This window comes from Pterocles gutturalis, unplaced genomic scaffold, assembly GCF_000699245.1.
Source record: "Pterocles gutturalis isolate BGI_N339 unplaced genomic scaffold, ASM69924v1 scaffold22263, whole genome shotgun sequence".
NCBI classification, from domain to species: Eukaryota; Metazoa; Chordata; class Aves; order Pterocliformes; family Pteroclidae; genus Pterocles; species Pterocles gutturalis.
This window is the reverse complement of record NW_010123644.1, coordinates 54,200-72,002: the sequence shown is the minus strand read 5'-3', so window position 1 is coordinate 72,002 and position 17,803 is coordinate 54,200. Positions and strand designations below refer to the sequence as shown.

The 17,803-nt window shown below is 35.7% G+C and overlaps 1 protein-coding gene across 1 annotated transcript in view; it reads left to right on the top strand.

The window, feature by feature from the left end:
- Positions 1-1,702: 1,702 nt before the first annotated feature.
- LOC104465080 (ryanodine receptor 2) overlaps positions 1,703-17,803 on the top strand; it is a gene marked incomplete at both ends in the record, with an annotated part of 69,677 nt that continues 53,576 nt past the window's right edge. The window contains 6 exons of the mRNA XM_010077990.1: positions 1,703-1,895; positions 3,579-3,795; positions 5,024-5,128; positions 9,352-9,455; positions 13,775-13,858; positions 16,776-16,935. Of these exons, the coding sequence (XP_010076292.1) occupies positions 1,703-1,895; positions 3,579-3,795; positions 5,024-5,128; positions 9,352-9,455; positions 13,775-13,858; positions 16,776-16,935 (863 nt within the window). The remainder of the gene's footprint in view (positions 1,896-3,578; positions 3,796-5,023; positions 5,129-9,351; positions 9,456-13,774; positions 13,859-16,775; positions 16,936-17,803) is intronic.

The following is a 17,803-nucleotide window of genomic DNA, read 5'->3' as shown; positions in this document are numbered from 1 at the left end:
TTTTTTGTTTGTTTTTTGTGTTTTTTTTTAAAAATACTAGAACATTGCAGTTGACACTAGGAACATACAGAAACAGTACCCTGTATCAGAATGTTTTAAGTTGACATTGCATATTGAAAAACTAGTTTTATACAAAGTAACGTGGATAGAATAATAATTTATTTTTATTTTTCAGCCTGGAAATTATTTTTGGGGTTTTTTTTTTGGTAGTATCTATAAAGATTTTATTTAAAACTTAAAAGGTGCGAGAAATGAAGTCTGACAAACAGTTGTGTATATTTTTAATTCCTCTGTGATAGTGTAAGAATAGCCTGAGAGATTGAATTCACAGGACTTTTCTTTTTCTCTTTTTTTTTTTTTTTTAAACAAATTTTTAATTTATATCTTTAGTTTAGAATTTTAGGAATACTTAGAGATGAAGAAGATTTTTTGCCATACATTTTTAAACCAGATATTTTTCTGTAGTGATGTTTTTGTATATACGTTGAGACTGACTGTTTATTGCAAGACTTAATGAATCATATTCCTACCTTCTGTATGGTATGTTGGTCAGGTATTCATCTTTAAAATGTTATTGGCGCAGCTTAGATGTATTCATTAATAGTAATTTCTATATGCAAATTCTAGTGTTAAAGGAAGCTGAACTGAGTATCTGAAGTACTTGTATTTAGTTTTGATTCTGCAAATATCTTATTCTCTTTTCAGACTAGGTTATCTCAACAAAATCAGAACAATAAGGAAGCAAGCTCGTTCTCTTAAACTTTTTCACATAATTTAACGTCTGTGAAAAGATTCCTAGATATCATTTGCAGTGGGTAGTCCTACACGTGGACAGTCCTAAACTTCTTGAAGAGAGTTTCTCCTGTGGCTTCACCTTGTTGAGGAAAAGTTTTTTCATTTGATTTTGAGATATTATTGGGCAGTGATGAACTGTAGAACTGACTGGAAACTGGGTTAGGCTCACTGGATTGCCAATTCTTGCCACTATGAAGATATGAGCAAGTTTCCTAAAGCTCCTTAGCAGACAAGAGAGACAGATTGCACAAGAGCACTGTCCTACAGTCTGCGGATTATGTGGCAGGATCAGGAAGCAATTTTCCATATGTAAAGTACTGGAAGTGGTGCTTTTTATTTTTCCTTGGGGGAAAAAATTCCTTGTATATGCCAGAAAAAATGCTGGTTTGCAGTTTGATTATGAAATTGAGTAGCATCATCTTATACAAGTTTCCAGGGGTACCGTGATGTGGCCCTTAATAACAGGAAGTATCTTTCTTTTCCTAAAAAATTTAAAGTCCGATACTTGTCCTTGTCTTGAATAATGAAACATTCTTTAGTAAAGTATGCTAGTTTCATATTAGATAGAAATGGTGGTTTTTCAATTCGTACTTCTGCTACTGTAAGGAATAAAATTTAATTTTCTTGGTTTTGACTGCTTCTATGGGGATCAGTAATTATTTTCACTTACATTAAATGTAATATAATAGTATTATTTATGATTAAAATATCTTTGTAGATACGACTGCGTGCTTCTATTTACTATATTGCAAGCTTAAAATTGAGTCTTGGATGTTATAGATTAGATATTTGTGTGTTAATGTGTTTGTGCTCTATTGCTGTGATTTCTTTCTCTCTTTTTAGGCTGCTGTGAAAACCTGTCTGATTTTCAGAAATTTTGCTAAATGTGTCTCCTTTACTTCCATAGGTTGTGTAGCACGAACAGTAAATTCTCCAAACCAACATCTGTTGAGAACTGACGATGTTATTAGCTGCTGTTTGGACCTGAGTGCCCCCAGCATCTCTTTCCGGATAAATGGTCAGCCAGTTCAAGGAATGTTTGAGAATTTCAACATAGATGGCCTCTTCTTCCCAGTTGTCAGCTTCTCTGCAGGAATAAAGTTAGCATCCCGTGTAGTGGTTTGTTTTGGTTTTTTCCCCATTCTGTTTTTTTTTTTTCCTGTGAATGTGAATATGCTGAATATTTCCCTGGCTGTCTTTGCTTTCATTTCCCTTTTTGACATCTGCTTCTTTGGCACAGATCCAGGTCTTGGATAGTGAGAGCTAAAGGAGTCCTGAAGAGATGGTGCATCTGTTGTTTTTCAGCACACCAGTGTATTCAGGTGGTTTGCAGACAAACATTAGAAGCAGCTTCTTTATGATTTCTTAGTTGATACATTGCTACACATTCACTCTGGGACAGCATTTTATATAAATAGGAAGAAAAACATCAGTCTTTGATATTAAAAATATATCTGCCCTACTAACTCACTTCTTATGAGGTCATAACTATTATTTGAAGATGCCTTATCTGCACTTACCTCAAGAAATGGTGGTGGTATACTTTTTTTTGGATGAGTTAATACGAATTCAGGCAATCTGTGTTCTGGTTGCTGCACTGGTTTTCTATAAAATTTCAAGTCACACTTGAGGTGCCAGACTTCTGCTTCCATTTATTAGGTAGTTTGAGACTATAACATTAAAAAACATTGTGTGATGTTCCAGCCGAGAGACCAGCCTTAGCAGGACTGGCAAAGGTAAAGGCTGAAAGCTGATTTCTGTTGGAGACAGAGCAATGCCCTGTGAGGGATCATTCAAAGATTGTGGTGAATACTACAGAAGCTAAGAGCTATCACACAGTGGACATACCAGCCTCTCATTCCAGATACAATATGCATTTCTTTAGACTTTGCTTTGAATGATACAGGAGATACAATGCGATGAGACTATAGATATGCTTGCTATGAAATGCAAAACTGTTAACCTGCGTGCTTTATCTCCGTCATGAGAGAAATATTTGCAGAGTGTTGTGGTATAGCATTGACAGAAAACTTATAAGATACTCAGTAAATAGAAAAGAAACAAAATTATTCTGATGTAAGGCTAGGTTTTGGGATGTTTTTTGATTCCTTCTGAATGGCAATGTTCTGGGAAGATTTTGCAATATTATGTCATTGCTACATCATGATCACCTCATTCATTGGATTTTTCAGTAACAAAAGACCATAACAAATTCACCATTTTGTAATGAACAAAAGTATGCTTTCCCCTAGGTTTCTACTAATATGACAAGTATGTATTTTAGGGAAGAAAATATAGGAGTTTTTGTTTTGTGTCCCAAGGATTTAATAAAGAAAGAACCACATTCTACAGAGTTTTCAGGCTCATTTCTCACATGAGAGAGAATGGAGAACTCCTCAACAGAGAGTTCAGAGGCGGTTGATTGATTACTCTGGGTTATAATCTCTGCCTTCTGAGACTTGAAAAGCTGCTGCTTACTTCCTAGGCGTCCTAAGTAAATTCTGTGTCTTCTCTTTTAGTCTCATGATTTAGAATACTTTATGGAAGTGGAAATTAACTGAAAGAAAGAATTGTTTATTTTCCCCATGTCTTTTGCACCTGAGTTCATAAACTCGAGCACTAGTTAGAGAAGGTTGAACTGTAAACAATGCAAATAATCTGCAACATTGTGGTTTTTTTTCTTCTTTTAAAAAAATAACATTCAATAGTTGTTAGGCTTACAAACTGATTATGTTTGACACCACAGGTATCTCAGTTATCTAAAGCAACTCTGATGTTCACAGGGTGCGTTTCTTGCTTGGAGGTCGCCATGGAGAGTTCAAGTTCCTTCCTCCACCTGGGTATGCCCCTTGCTTTGAAGCTGTCCTACCGAAAGAGAAGCTGAAAGTGGAGCATAGCCGGGAGTACAAGCAGGATCGTAGCTATACAAGAGACCTTCTGGGTCCCACTGTCTCTTTGTCACAAGCAGCTTTCACTCCAGTTCCTGTAGATACTACCCAGGTATGGAAATGGAAAGATTGCATTTTAATTTTTAAACACACATGTTATAGTCCTATGTTATTTCACGTTTGATTGAATTTGGAGCTTGTCTCAAACTTGGGATTTGGCTGGTATGTTCCATTGCAAGAAGTTGGAAAATGGTGTGTAAAGTCCTTCTACTGCTCACTAGAAATTTCACATAGTTCACAAACTTTATAATAAAGAATCTTTTATCATTAGTATTAGAGTCAGCAAAAAATACTTGAACTTCTTATTCTGTACAAGACGTTTTTCTGACTGTTGAAGTACTGAAGACTTTGTGTTATGATAAGACTTTTGGACCAATTTAGGCTTTTTTACTGGACTTGCAGAGTACTGAGAGTGGCATTTGACTCACTCTGGGCAGTAAATGACATACATTGAAGTTATAGTTTTCGTTTTTTCTTTTTACATAGTTTCAAAGAGCAATAATTCTTTGATACCGAAGAACTCCATATCTGACCACAGATAGCGAGAGTTCATTACACCCTTGGCCAGAGTTTGAGATGACACAATTTTTTGTAAACTATGTGCTCAGATTTTACCATATTTTGGAACTCATTCCTGAAAAAAAATCATTAAAAAACCCAAACCTGATAGTTGCCATTATGCGCTAAATACAGCATTCTGCAGGTGTCGTGTAGTTATTGTTCTGTAACACCAGCCATTAGGGCAACATTATCGTGATTCACAGCACTGTATATTTGAGGTCTCTGGTTTTTGAAGTAAAGCAGACTTGATTTCAAATTTTGGAGGTAGAGTGATGTGCTGTCCTGATTTTACTTGTCACCTGTCATTGTCATCTTTTTTTTTTTTTTTTTTTAATGGGGTTCAGTTCTCAAATGTTTGTATTTGTCTGAAGTGTTTTTTTGCCGCATTACCTTGGTTGAGATTTTTAGCATTTTTAAAGCTGAGAAATAGTATTGGTTTGAGTAGTTTCTAGCCAGTTGACAGGAATGTCTTCCATGCCATTTGGAGGTGTTGGATTTAAAACTGCTTCCCATTGCTGGTCCATCTCTGGAACTTATAAGTGCATAGGTTAAAGTATTTCTGTTGAGCTAAGAATTCTTGCTTGCTTTAGTCAGTAAGAACTGAGTGATAATTTAGGTTTAGTTGAGTAATCTGTTTTTTACAAAGTTTATAATGAAAGTTTGGGTGGCACTGTCAAGCAACTTAATTGTAACAGCCTCTTTCTCTCTTCTCTCTTTAGATTGTTTTGCCTCCTCACCTTGAAAGGATTAGAGAAAAATTAGCAGAGAACATCCATGAACTTTGGGTTATGAATAAGATTGAACTTGGCTGGCAGTATGGACCAGTATGTACCTTCCAACTTAATTTTCTGTTAATTACATAGTAGTATTTGGCACATTGCTTTCAGTGTACTAATGGGACTGCATGTTTTTTTTTCATCCCTCCAAAATTCCTTTCCACCAGAAGCAGGTGGAAACCAACAGTGTTTGTTTATTTCTGAACCAAAATTCTGTTATTAAAGCTGTTTGGTGCTGAAATTTTCAGCCAGTCTAACTGCTGGCACAGAAAGCACATAGTGAGTGTTCACCTTCTGTTTGTTCTTGGGACAAGAAGTTTAGTTCCTTGGTGGAGGAAGCCAATAAAAGCAGTTATTCTTGGTTCTCTTCACATCTACTGGCTAACATAACTCTTTCAAAAGTCCCAAACTTATCTTTCATTAAAAATAAACATTGCTCATAGGAAAACCTGTTAAATCTGCTTTTCTTCTTCCTTCTCTCCACTTCTTCAGGCTCATGTCTCTGTTGAGTGCTCCACATAGCTCTTTTCTTATCTTTTTCCTGCTTTTCATGGAGCTTGACAGAAAAAAAATATGTGGCTTCTGGCTTTGATACAAAATGCAGTCTATTTTGTTGATTAGTTTTTTTTTTTTAATCAATCATCTGCTTTTCATGGAGCTTGACAGAAAAAAATATGTGGCTTCTGGCTTTGATGCAAAATGCCGTCTATTTTGTTGATTAGATTTTTTTTTTTTTAATCAATCATAAAAAAGCATATGAGCTAGTTACTTGGATCCTAAATGGTGTTGTTTATGAAGAACTATTGCTGTGACGAGTGTACAGAAACATGCAGTCGATACTATATGTTAGTGAAAAAAACATGTATGCATATATAGAAACACATGCATTCTATTTTTGTTAAAAAGATTTTGGTCTTCTGAGGAGTTCAGACTACAGATTTAATGTAACTAGGCATAGATGTTATATTTGGTGTAGCATACTGCAGTATTTAAAAATATTTCATTAACAGAGAAGATCTCTAGATGTTGTTGTTTTTTTCCCCAACAAATCAAACACAAAGCCTCAGCTAAATTAATGTGTCAAAACATTTAATTGTCGTATAATCAGACCAGCTGTGAAGAAGTCTGCAGGAACTTTTAGTGTACCATTACTTGCCATCAAGAATCTTATTGTACAGCTGAACACTATTTTAATTTAAACAATATATAGTAAGTAGCCAGTTAAGCAGCAATAAATGTAGTTATGTTCAGAATGAAACCAGGTGCTAAATCTTTTAAAGTATTCAGCTTTCTCTCTCTAGCTTTAGTATTCTATGCTTGGATGTGCTTACTTTGGGAATGTGGCAAAGTATATGGTGATCAACTTCAGGAGGCTGATTCCTTTATCATATTGGTTTCTCACAGATGATTTCATCAGTTTAAGCCGCTGTTAACAATTCTAGTTATTGATGTACTGCAGTTACTGAGTACTGAGTGAAGGCATGAAACAGAAATTAGCTGGTTTAGATGCACACATAACTAATCTTAGTTAAATTTGGTCTTTTTAATTCAGAGCAAGGTGCATTATGTATAGTAGCTAGCTTTTCTGAAAAAGTGGTGGTTTTTTTCACCAAGCCAAAAAGTTTGAAGGCTAAAAGACAGAGAATTGGTAGATTTAAATGTCTCTCCAGACTATTCAAAAAATCTGCTGCAGGTTGTATTTCATATTCCCCGCTATGTACCTGTTTCATCAGATCTGTGTGTAGTATCACCAGAGTGATACATAGTATTGCATGTAATATCAGTACTGCATTTTATACATGAAACAAAGTAAAATAACCAGCTAATGTGGCAAAATTAAAGACTTTTGTTAAGTTGCTTCTTCATAAGTTTGAATATGGGTGGTATTTAGATGTCCAATTTGAAATGATCAGATACATCTGCATATCTTTGTTTCTCTTAAGCATCACTGTATAAAACCAGACACAAAAATTAAGAATTGGTAGGTGTAATGATTTTTGCCACTTATATAGTGTATTTGCAAGGCGGTAGATTTTTATACTGTGCTCGGAAGAAAAAAAAAAAAGTGAGGTGGGAAGGCAACCTACAAAATATCTTGACTCTATGATAGAAGTATTATACATTGTAGCTGTAGAGTGAAAAGTGTGTCACTAGGGGAAATTCAATTAACATTGGAATTCTGAGGAAAACACCTGATGCTCAAGATTTAAATTAGCTGTACAAAGATCTAAAATAGTCCTTCTTATTGGAGACTATAACTGAATTTTGAAGAAATCTGCAAATGAACATTTTCAGTGTCTGCTAAAAGATATTTCTCATTTTAGCTGCAAATTATTTTGACCAAGTTGTTTGAAAGGTGAATTGCTTGTACTGCCTGTCCAAAGAACATTAACCCCATCAAATGAAGATAAATATCCCCTGGAGACTGTAAATATTTTTCAATCCAAAACATAAACAAATGACTCCTGTTCAATTTGTTTGTTATTTGCTTAGATCAAAATGCAGAAATGTTACTCAGAAATGTTATAGAGAAATGTGAGATGTTTTTAACAAGATTAAAGAAACGAGATTGAGTAGTAGTGTACGGTTTAGTTATTGTTATAGAAAAACAAAGAACTGGCAAAAAAAGAACATGATAAATTAAAAATAAATTGCAGTTATCAGTGATCCATGTTCATATTCACTCTGTGGGTACTCATGTATAATTAACATTCAGGACTTGAAATTAGAGAAAATTTATAAATAGGTAACAGTTGGCAGATGACTGTTTTTCCTTCCCTGGCTCTCACACACAATGTTTGTGTCCCAATGATTTTATTTAAGTGTAATCTTGGGTACTGCATATGGATTTATTGCCATGATGCTAGATGTAATTTTAAGACATTCACTTTAAAATACTCAAAGAAAAGCTCTTTTATTTGATGCAGTATGCAGGGCAAGCAATTCATTTAAGTGTGATTGATTATTTTTCTGGAAGTCAAAAATTTCAGGCCAATTTATATGCTACTGATTTTCTTATCCTTTTTAAACATCAATTCTGTTTCTGTGTAGGAACAACAAATCAGGCTGTTGAGAACAGATTGTACCCAGTTCAATGGTACCACGTCACTGAGAATTCCTACATTGGTCTTTTTTCAGCTAAAATAATTTAAAAGCCATCCTGTATTCACCAAATAAGTAGAGATCAATTTGGAAAAAGTATGACTGTTAGACTTCTTAACTTCAACTGTTAACATTCTATTTGCCAGAAAAATTACCTGATTCATCAAAAGTTGTCAATAATGTTATTTGTCAATAAAGTTCACTTTGCAGCTTTAAGTTTAATGTAAATGCTGAGTTTATGGTCCATGAAAGATGGTGACAAAAGTGTTTTAATATATAGGTAAAGATGTAGTCTCAGCTTAGCAAACGTTAACACTGTCATTGGGATCTTTTAGCTAATATTTGCAAACTAATGTTTCTTACCAAGCCTTCTAGCAAGACATAATCTTTGTAGATTTTGTTGACTGAGCTCTAGCATGATAAAGATGCAGAGCACAGAGCAGTAGAATGCTCAGTTATCCCAGCCTCTCAGGTTGCCGTTCCTAGTTATGGCCAGTATTGACTAAAACTGTATAGAAGTAGTGCAGGTTTAAAATATTTTTGATCAAATTTTTAAGTTTATAAAATGCAGGATTTTCTAAATTACAGTCTTCATGATTCTGCTGTCACTACAGTAAAGGTAAATTAATGTTCCAATCATTTGTGACTGCTGAAAAGTTGCATTCTGCTCATATACTACTGGACATATTTAAGAAACAAACATTTTTTGAATTAAGAGATAGGATAGATTTATTCTTTATATCGTTACTTTTATAGGCTATGGACTTCAGTACTATTCATATCAACATTTATGCAAACTGGATGCATAATTTTTCAAACATGGTGCTGAAGATGAGTTGTTATTTTATGGCTGTATGTCAAAACATAACAGATTGCACTTTTCTTGAACTTTGCATATTTATTGTGAACATCTGTATAATGAAATATACAAATTAGCATTTATTCCTCTTGAGATCTGCAAATCTGAAGTTTATTTGAAAATGCAAATTCTGCCTTACTTGAACAGAACGATCATGCACTGAGAATATAGAATGCTTTTCTGTTTGAAGTGTTGTTTGGTTTGAGTAATTCTGACAGGATCACCTTTAAGGACTTTGTGTTTTGGACTGTTTTTAAATTTCTTCTAGTTCCTAGGACACATTAAGCTTATTTGTTTACTGTCTTTTCAGGTTAGAGATGACAACAAAAGACAACATCCATGCTTAGTGGAGTTCTCAAAATTGCCAGAGCAGGAAAGAAATTATAACTTGCAAATGTCACTTGAAACACTGAAGTAAGTTGCTCGAACTTTTGAAACATATAGTGAGAGTTTCCTAAGGAGTTTCCAGAATTATAATTTGACATGTGAATTACAATTTGATGTGTAGGTGAGAGTAATAATATGAAAATGAGAGAGTGAGATACGTTAATGAGTGACGATGTATTTGGCATTGAAAATGGCTTTGATAGTTGTCTTTTTAATATCTATGGAATTTTACAGTTATTGTGGTAATGCTGATTATGAAATGAAAACCAGGCAGTTTTCATCTTGTTTGGTTTAATTCAATTTAGTTTAATTGCCTTTAATTTTCTTTATTAATAAAGTAGACTTTGACAATCAATAGACATTTTTTGGACTTGACTAATGACGAGCCTTGGTTCAGGACCCCTTCCTGCTATTTCTGTGTCATCTGTGCATATTGCCACAGAACAGTAGTTAGGCATTCCGTCCTCTTGTGGATGAATATTTGGATGGGTCAGTGTTGTGGAAGCTCTGCAGTTGGAATGCTGGAAAATTTCAGTCGAATGTTAACACGTTCGTTCAAGTAACCTAGTTCTCTGTCTCGCAGAGATACAGTTCCTCACCTCAACTTTGTCAGTCAAGCAGGTGTGAGTTCTTACTTTGCTGCGAATGCATTGAAAATCTATTACTGTAAGGAATTTCTTCCATATGTAGCATTGCATGTAGCCAACATGTTAAAGTATTTCTGAGTGATAAATGCCCAGTGGTGTATGTGGTTCTCCAGTCACTCCTATTTGCAATCCATTGAAGTATATATTTTTTTTCATGTTATCTTGTTATGTTACAGTTAATTTTTCCTGTTCAGAGGATAAACAAAGGATGAGTATCTGCATGTGATAGTACATTTCTGGGAATATTTGTACTATATTATTAAAAAAATTGCCATGTTAACTGATAGTGCAATATAGTGTTTACACTGGTAATGTAAGGACTTTATGTCCTCATAGTAGAAAGCTAAGCAGAACACTCCTCCTAGAATTTCTCGTAATGTCCTTCTCTGGTCAGCTTCTCTGCACTATTTACTGATCCGCCATTCCCACAGAAAGTAAATTACTGGATGAAAAATATATTTATGACCCTGAGTGTTAAACAGTTTATGGATGGATATTTTGGCATTATTTAGAGATAAATCATTCGGAGATAAATGGAACTCTATTGGAGGAAAGAAAATAAGTTCATATTTGTCTTCAGCTAGATATTAGAATTTCAAGGAAAGCTTTTGAGACTCCCAACAGTGCAACAATGTGCTAAGAATCCAGAATAGCTTCTTTGTTTTCATTTTATTAAACTAACAAAAGATGATGTAAGTAACTTTTGCTATAGTTGGATCTTGTGCTAGAATTCTCTATATAACATGACCCAGGCATCATAAAAATCATACTCGGAATTAAATGCACACTCCTAATGTTTCACTAAATGTTAAACAGATTCTATTTATCTTTACATGTTTATTGGTTCAGGACCCAGTGCTTTTCGAAGTCTATCCCTTACAAAACAAAAAATAATTTGGTTTCATGAATGTATAAATTATGGGCTACTTTTATTTTAGTAATTTTATTACTTACTCTAGAGAGTGACTTTTCGTTAAATAGATCATATTCAAAACATAAAGCATTCAGTTTTTCTATGGATTTCAAAATTTGTATGCTTACTGAGCTCAGTCTTCATTTCGTTCTTGTATTAGTCCTTGCTTTCTGAAGGATACAGTTCTAATTTTGCAACATGATGTTGTATTTGTCGTGTAGACCATCTATTGTTCAGGGACTAGAATATGAGTGTCTCTTGTGCACTAACCCATTCTAGATGAGTGTCCTGGGTCCAGCTGGGATAGGGTTAATTCTTCACAGAAGCTGGGAGTTGGGCATAGCCGGATATTCGATACCATGCTGACGTCATGCCCGGGATATAAGGGGAAGCTAGCCGGGAGAGGGGTCTCTTTTGTGAAGCTGATGAGCCATACTGTGATGACATAAATTGTAAGCTACTTTGACTAGTTCTTTACTAGCTGTTTCTAGTCTATTAGCAGTCAACCTCAATGGAGGAGAATGGGGAAGAGGGAAAGAAAATATTCTTTTAAAACTTCTAGTCAGTTGTATGCTATGTTGTTTACAATTTGCATCAAACTACATACTGCATACTTGAAGTAGTTGCAAGACGTCAAGGATAACTCTTACTGTAATTGTTTTTTTTTTTTTTTTTTTTTGGCCTTTTCCTATTTTTTCTGTTGCTAGCTCTACTAGAGGAGAGGGGCAGAAACCGAGGAAGTTCAGAGTCATATTGTCTAACACAACATTTCTTTTTAATATATTAGGATCTCTGTATATTTTTCAGTATGGCTGAGTATTTTTATGAACTATAAAAGTGATATACTATATGAAACGTCAAGATTCAGGGATGAGTTACCTCTGAAAATGTCATAGGATTAAAATATGCTTGCTCATACTGTTTCTGTATGTTCAAATGTGTATTTTGCAGTTTGATCTTGTATTTTTTTATACTTACTATTTTGTGGCTGTCTTTCCTATTTCTACCTATTTACGCAGTTATGTATGATAATTATGTGTATCAATATTACGCTGAAGGCTGCATTCAGCTACTTTTAGTTTTCTTGTTTAGTTTTGAAGGGCTTTAGGGGTCTTTAAGGTTCTATCAGTATGGTATGCCTTTTTACCCTGCAGTGGCTCTCTTATTTGAATTTTCTGTGTCTGGGTGGAGGTAATGCAGGGTTCAAATTCCTGTCTTACATTAGAAGAAAATGAGGGTTACCAGGGGTTAGCTCCTGTGTACTGCTTTCCACTGTTAGATATATTCTCTTACTTTTGCTGGTAATAGCTGCATAGAAATCAGGTACGATTTATGCCAATTGAAATTTAGCTGCATGGAATATTCTTAGCAGATAGCATGTTTTGCAGGTGGTAGCCACTGCATGTTTCCTTGTATCTGATTTTACCATTGAATTTTAAATCAGGGTTCTCAGACCATAACAGTAGGATTTACTTATGTAGCTGGAACTAAAAATTTGATGTAAAAACCTCCTTGAAACACATGATCCATCTGCCGAGAGAAATACTGCTAGAGCAATATTTATGCTCTTTTTTCCGTATTCAGTTTAAGAGCAGTAAATATAGTTAAAGCAAGACTAGAAAATATTGTTTTAGCTGAAGACAAGAACAAACAAAACCCTTATTTACCAGCTTTCTTTCCAGCTCAAGAAAATTGGGAATGGAGTCCAAGGTTTACAATTGTGATTTCTTCCATGTAATGAGTTTCAATCAAAGATATGGATGTCACCCTCAGATTTTGAGAAACTTCTGATCTGACTCCAAAGTGGTCTCTGACTTTTGTCCAGGTTTTCTTTTCATTTCTATGTCAATGGTTTAGTAATGCACCTGGGCTAAAGAAACTAAGACTTGGTAACTCAGTATTGAATGTTAAGTGCAGGAACGAATAATTGTTGTGTTAGAGATCAAATCCTGGAGATGAATGAGACTTAAGATTTATACTGCTGGATAGTGTGACTGTAAGGACAGGAAGAGGTCTGGAGTAATCAGAAACTCGATTAATAGTGTTGACCCTGTTGTAAGGTTATGTAGAGAGTGTTTGTTTCCTGAAAACAGCTAGGTCTTGCAGAGTAAGGCCAGAATGGGCTGCCTGGGTCAGTGGCTCTGTGGTAGAAGCCCAGTGGTACGTGGCACACAGTGTCTAGCTTGACAATCCTTTTCTCTGTAGTGGATTGACGTGCAAAATCCATACTGGGCATTAAGATGGCCGTTTTGGCCCAATGCTTATCATGCATTCTGCTGTCAGTCCTCTCTTCAGTAGCATGTCCTGACAAAATCCAGATCCAATTAAAATCTCTGTATAACAGCCTGTCTTTGTAAAGAAGACACATTCTAAGGATAACAAGTGACGTTCCCTGCCTTTTCTCCTTTCATCAGCTTTGAAGTAAATAACAAAATAAAAAGATTTTTGTATAACGCAGTATGAATAAGTGTATACAAAGCTTAAATATATATTTCAAGGGCAGGGAATCTTCCAGCTGATGCCTCATACAGATGAAACAGACTGTATGATAGCTCCGTTTTGGAGCAAGTCCAGTCATATATTTACTAAAATTTTTAGGAACATCTTGTGGCATTTTCTTCACACTATCAGAAAGCTTATACAGAAAGGCTGGTGTTGATCTTTTTGTATTATACTGTTGTCTTTCCCATAGGTCTCATTTGCGGTATAGTGCCATTTATAAACCCAGCAGCAACTTGGAAAATAGAAACTTTGGCAGTAATTTGTCTCTGATTTCTGTGTTCTAGAACCCTGCTGGCATTAGGCTGCCATGTTGGAATTGCTGATGAACACGCTGAAGAAAAAGTGAAAAAAATGAAACTTCCAAAAAAGTAAGTTGAAATTCAAATGCCTCTTTTGTTAGGCAGTGTGAGTTAAGTGAACTGTATTTTAAAAATATTGCTAGTTTTATTGGCACTTGGGTATGCATGTATGCATATGAATTTTCGAGAATTTACACACACCTTAATCTACACCTTTTCTTTTAGGTGTTTATGATCAGATGTGTAGACAAAGTTTAGGTTGTCTGTGATTCATTGAAATGTATGGCATCCATTGTTACATAGTTCTTTTATATCTGGAGTGTGCTTCAGAAACTTGATAAAGAACTTTTACAGCAAACTTGTCAATGTATTTTGCTGTGCTGCAAATATTTAAAGGTAACACTTTTGAAAGTCCTAGGATGGTCATCTGGTGACTCAGAGTGGAGAGAACTGGTACAGCCACCTGACTTTTTCCTGAATGTTTCAATGGCAACAGCATTGGTAGGACTGGGGTCAGGCTGCTATATGGTAGAGTGGCACTCCACTCTTTGGCCCAGCCAAAGTGCCCTGGCTTCTTCCTTAACACCAGTGTGTCCCCCAGTTTAGGAATGAAGAATTTGGCAACTTTAACACAGTTGAAAGTAATGGAACTGTAATTGGTGATAAGCATATGACAGACCTACAGCCCAACATACATTTGAGCCCATGGTTTATAAGTTTGCCTAAACTGGTAAAAAATTCAGTGGGATAAAGGAGGATTATAATATGTATAAAATCACAAGGGGAAAAGTCACATGGTAAGACCAGTAAGATACTAATGAGCAGATGACTGGGCAGGAGATGGATTTTAGCTACCTGTTAGATTAATAACATTGGTCTACAGCTAAAGACAATTCTCCAGCATGAATTTGTACACACAGTATGCTATTTAAATTCTCCTAAGGATCCATTGATACTTATCCTTGATGAGTAGTCATTTGCATCTTGATAAGGTGTACACATCCTCTGTGACAAAATCACGAGCACCCTTTCAGAGCCCTGGTCTTTTGACCCTGCTCTTATATCGAAATAGCTGTGGCTATCGAAGCTTTTATATACACAACATAACACTTGTGTAGGTGAGTGTGACAGGAAAGCATGCAATAATTGCCAGCCTGACAAAGGCGTTAATTCCGTTCCCTTACCGACTGGTTTTACTTATCTCCCTGAGGTGACTTCACAGCTCCTTGAGGAGAGGTAACCATGAGGGCAGTCAGCTGGTGCGAGGGAGATAGCTGCACATCTGCCGCTGCTTCCTTAGTGCTGTAATAGAGATTTGCTGGTTGGTAACTATATGAATGGTTGATATTGGATTGATATTCTTGAATCGTTGTTTTTAAACTTTTTTTTTTTTGATGTGGTAATTTCGAAGGATGATCCAACCTCATGTTTATAGATGATAATCCCCCTTAATCACTTGCTTGTTTTCAATTATTGTTTTCAACCAATAATTTGTTCAAATGGGTTTTGGAATAGCTATCACAGATGAGAATTAATTAAGATTTGTAGAGTGTTTGAATATTTTAGAATATAAATGGGGATAAAACCTGTTTCTTTTTCTGTATTTCTCTGTCAGTCCAAACAAAGAAAATACAAGAAAATTACAAAGTTGTTGGAAAATAATTAGACAATTAATTTAAACTATCCACTCTTTAAACATCCCAGCACGTATAATTTCAGTGAGAGAATGTTGTTGTTTATTTTCCATAAACCCCTTTCGTTATGACCAGAATAGCTCTTTGTTTTGTCCGTTCAAGGAGAAGTACTCAGGGACATTCGGGACACGTCCACCAGCTCGGGGCTGGTCTCCTGGGGCTGTGGGGAAGCAACAGCTCTGGCAGCTGAAGCACCTCTGCCCCCTGCTCCCCTCCCAGACTCCTCTGACCTTGCTTTGTGTAAGGCTGTTTTTCGCACTTTTTTCCACACTCCTCTCTGCCTGTGCAGCATTTTGCCCTTTCTTAAAAATGTTTTCCCAGAGGTGCCACCAGCATGGCTGAGAGGCTCAGCTGTGCCCTGTGGTGGGTCCCTTTTGGGAACCGGCTGTGTCTGGCACGGGGCATCTCCGGCCTCTCCTTGCAGAGGCTGTCCCGCTAGCACCTGGGCACGGATACCCAGGACAGCCCCTGTCTGCCCACTGCTTTGCTCTTCCTTCTCCCCTTCCCCTGTGTGTTCCCTCATCCACTCAGGTAAGGGAGGCAACGTCTGCCACCATGCTGATGCTGCATAGTGTTGTAGGTTTTCACTGTAAGTTTAGTAAGTCCTGATGTGCTGCAACATCACAAGGCATTACGTCCTTTATTGAAGAAGGTTTGGTCATAAGTGGGAGATTACTATAATTAATTTGGATGGGCACAACTTCATAGAAATGAAACAACACTTCATTCTCAGGAGTGCTGAAAATAGCAAGGAAGCTGTCTCTCTCTTCTGAAGTCATGCTTCAATTTTAAATATTTGCTCCTGTGATTTGAAGGATAGTTAAGGTATTTTTTATTAGATGGATTTCATATGTGATTTTGAATAAGCCATTTGAATGGCTGTCTCTCACATCCCTATATGTAATAGGAAGAATATATTTTCTTGTTATTGTAGGTGGTAGATAGAATTTAATAAGTATTGTAAAGTGCTCAGAGGTAACAATAATAGTGTTCATATAAGTATTTAGATATGCAACAACTTAATCTACTCTTTTGAATGTGTGAAAGTACCAAAGTACTTTAAAAACATTTTTAGTTCTGACCATTTTGGGTAGCTTTCATTACCAGCTACATCATTCCATCACGATGCAATTAGCTTGAAACAAAATCAAACATTAGTGCATTATTATTCTTTATGTTCAAAGACAGATTATTTATATACATATGTTGCATACATATCACTTGTTTCCTTTGTTATTTCTATTAATTTTTTCTTACTGAAAATTAACTGCAAGTTCTATGGTTTTTGACAGCTACCAGTTGTTGAGCGGATATAAGCCTGCTCCCATGGATCTGAGTTTTATCAAACTGACGCCCTCTCAAGAAGCTATGGTGGATAAACTAGCAGAGAATGCTCATAATGTGTGGGCAAGGGACCGTATAAGGCAAGGCTGGACGTACGGTATCCAGCAGGTAAGTGCTAACTTCAGTCGCTTGAAAAAGCGCTGATCTATTGAGATATTTCACAGTTAAATGGGAATAATGGGGATACAAAAGCAGGAAGAAGCAGCTAATGAATGCAAGTCTGTCGGTCAAAGGAAGAAAAAATACATAATTAAAGCAGTCCTGCTAAATCTTCTAGCAGTGTGAGACTCTTCTTTTACAAGCAGTATTAAAAAATTGATGATATATTCTTGTATGCTATCTAGATCTAGAAAATTGCATGCAGGAAGTTAATATGCTCTAGTATTTTAGGAAATGTAAACATTGACTTTCAGTAGGGGAATCATTTAAATGTTTGCAGTCCTGGGAATTGAGTAATTTTGTTTATACAGGAAAATCAGAATGTAAACTTCTAGTAATCACTTTGCTAATATGTTTTATTTCTGTCAGAGGCCATGTTTAACTGAGAATAGTTAAATTGGTCTCCAAGTTCCAGTCCTACTTTAGTGGTTTTGTTTCTACATGGTAGGTATCACAATGTGTTATAAGGGAGGGGAGTAAAAATTAAGCATGGTGGATTGTTAACAGCAAAACTCAGGGTCTTTATTTTCTTTAAAAAAAAATAATCCATCGGCTATACAATGAGCATAATTTATTATTTTCCAAGACACCTACTACATCCATTTTCCCTTAGGAGTTATATTTTCTACTCTTTTTGTGATTATTTTTTAATTTTGTATACAGAAAGGTGTCTTCATTTCTATTATTAACTGTGTGATAGCATATCACAGTGAAATTTTAGGAAAATTCATCCCTTGTGGAAAAAAAAAAAAGTTTTCATGGTTTTGCGCAGGGCATAAAAGATCATTATTTTTGCAAAAATGAGAAAGCTGTTCTG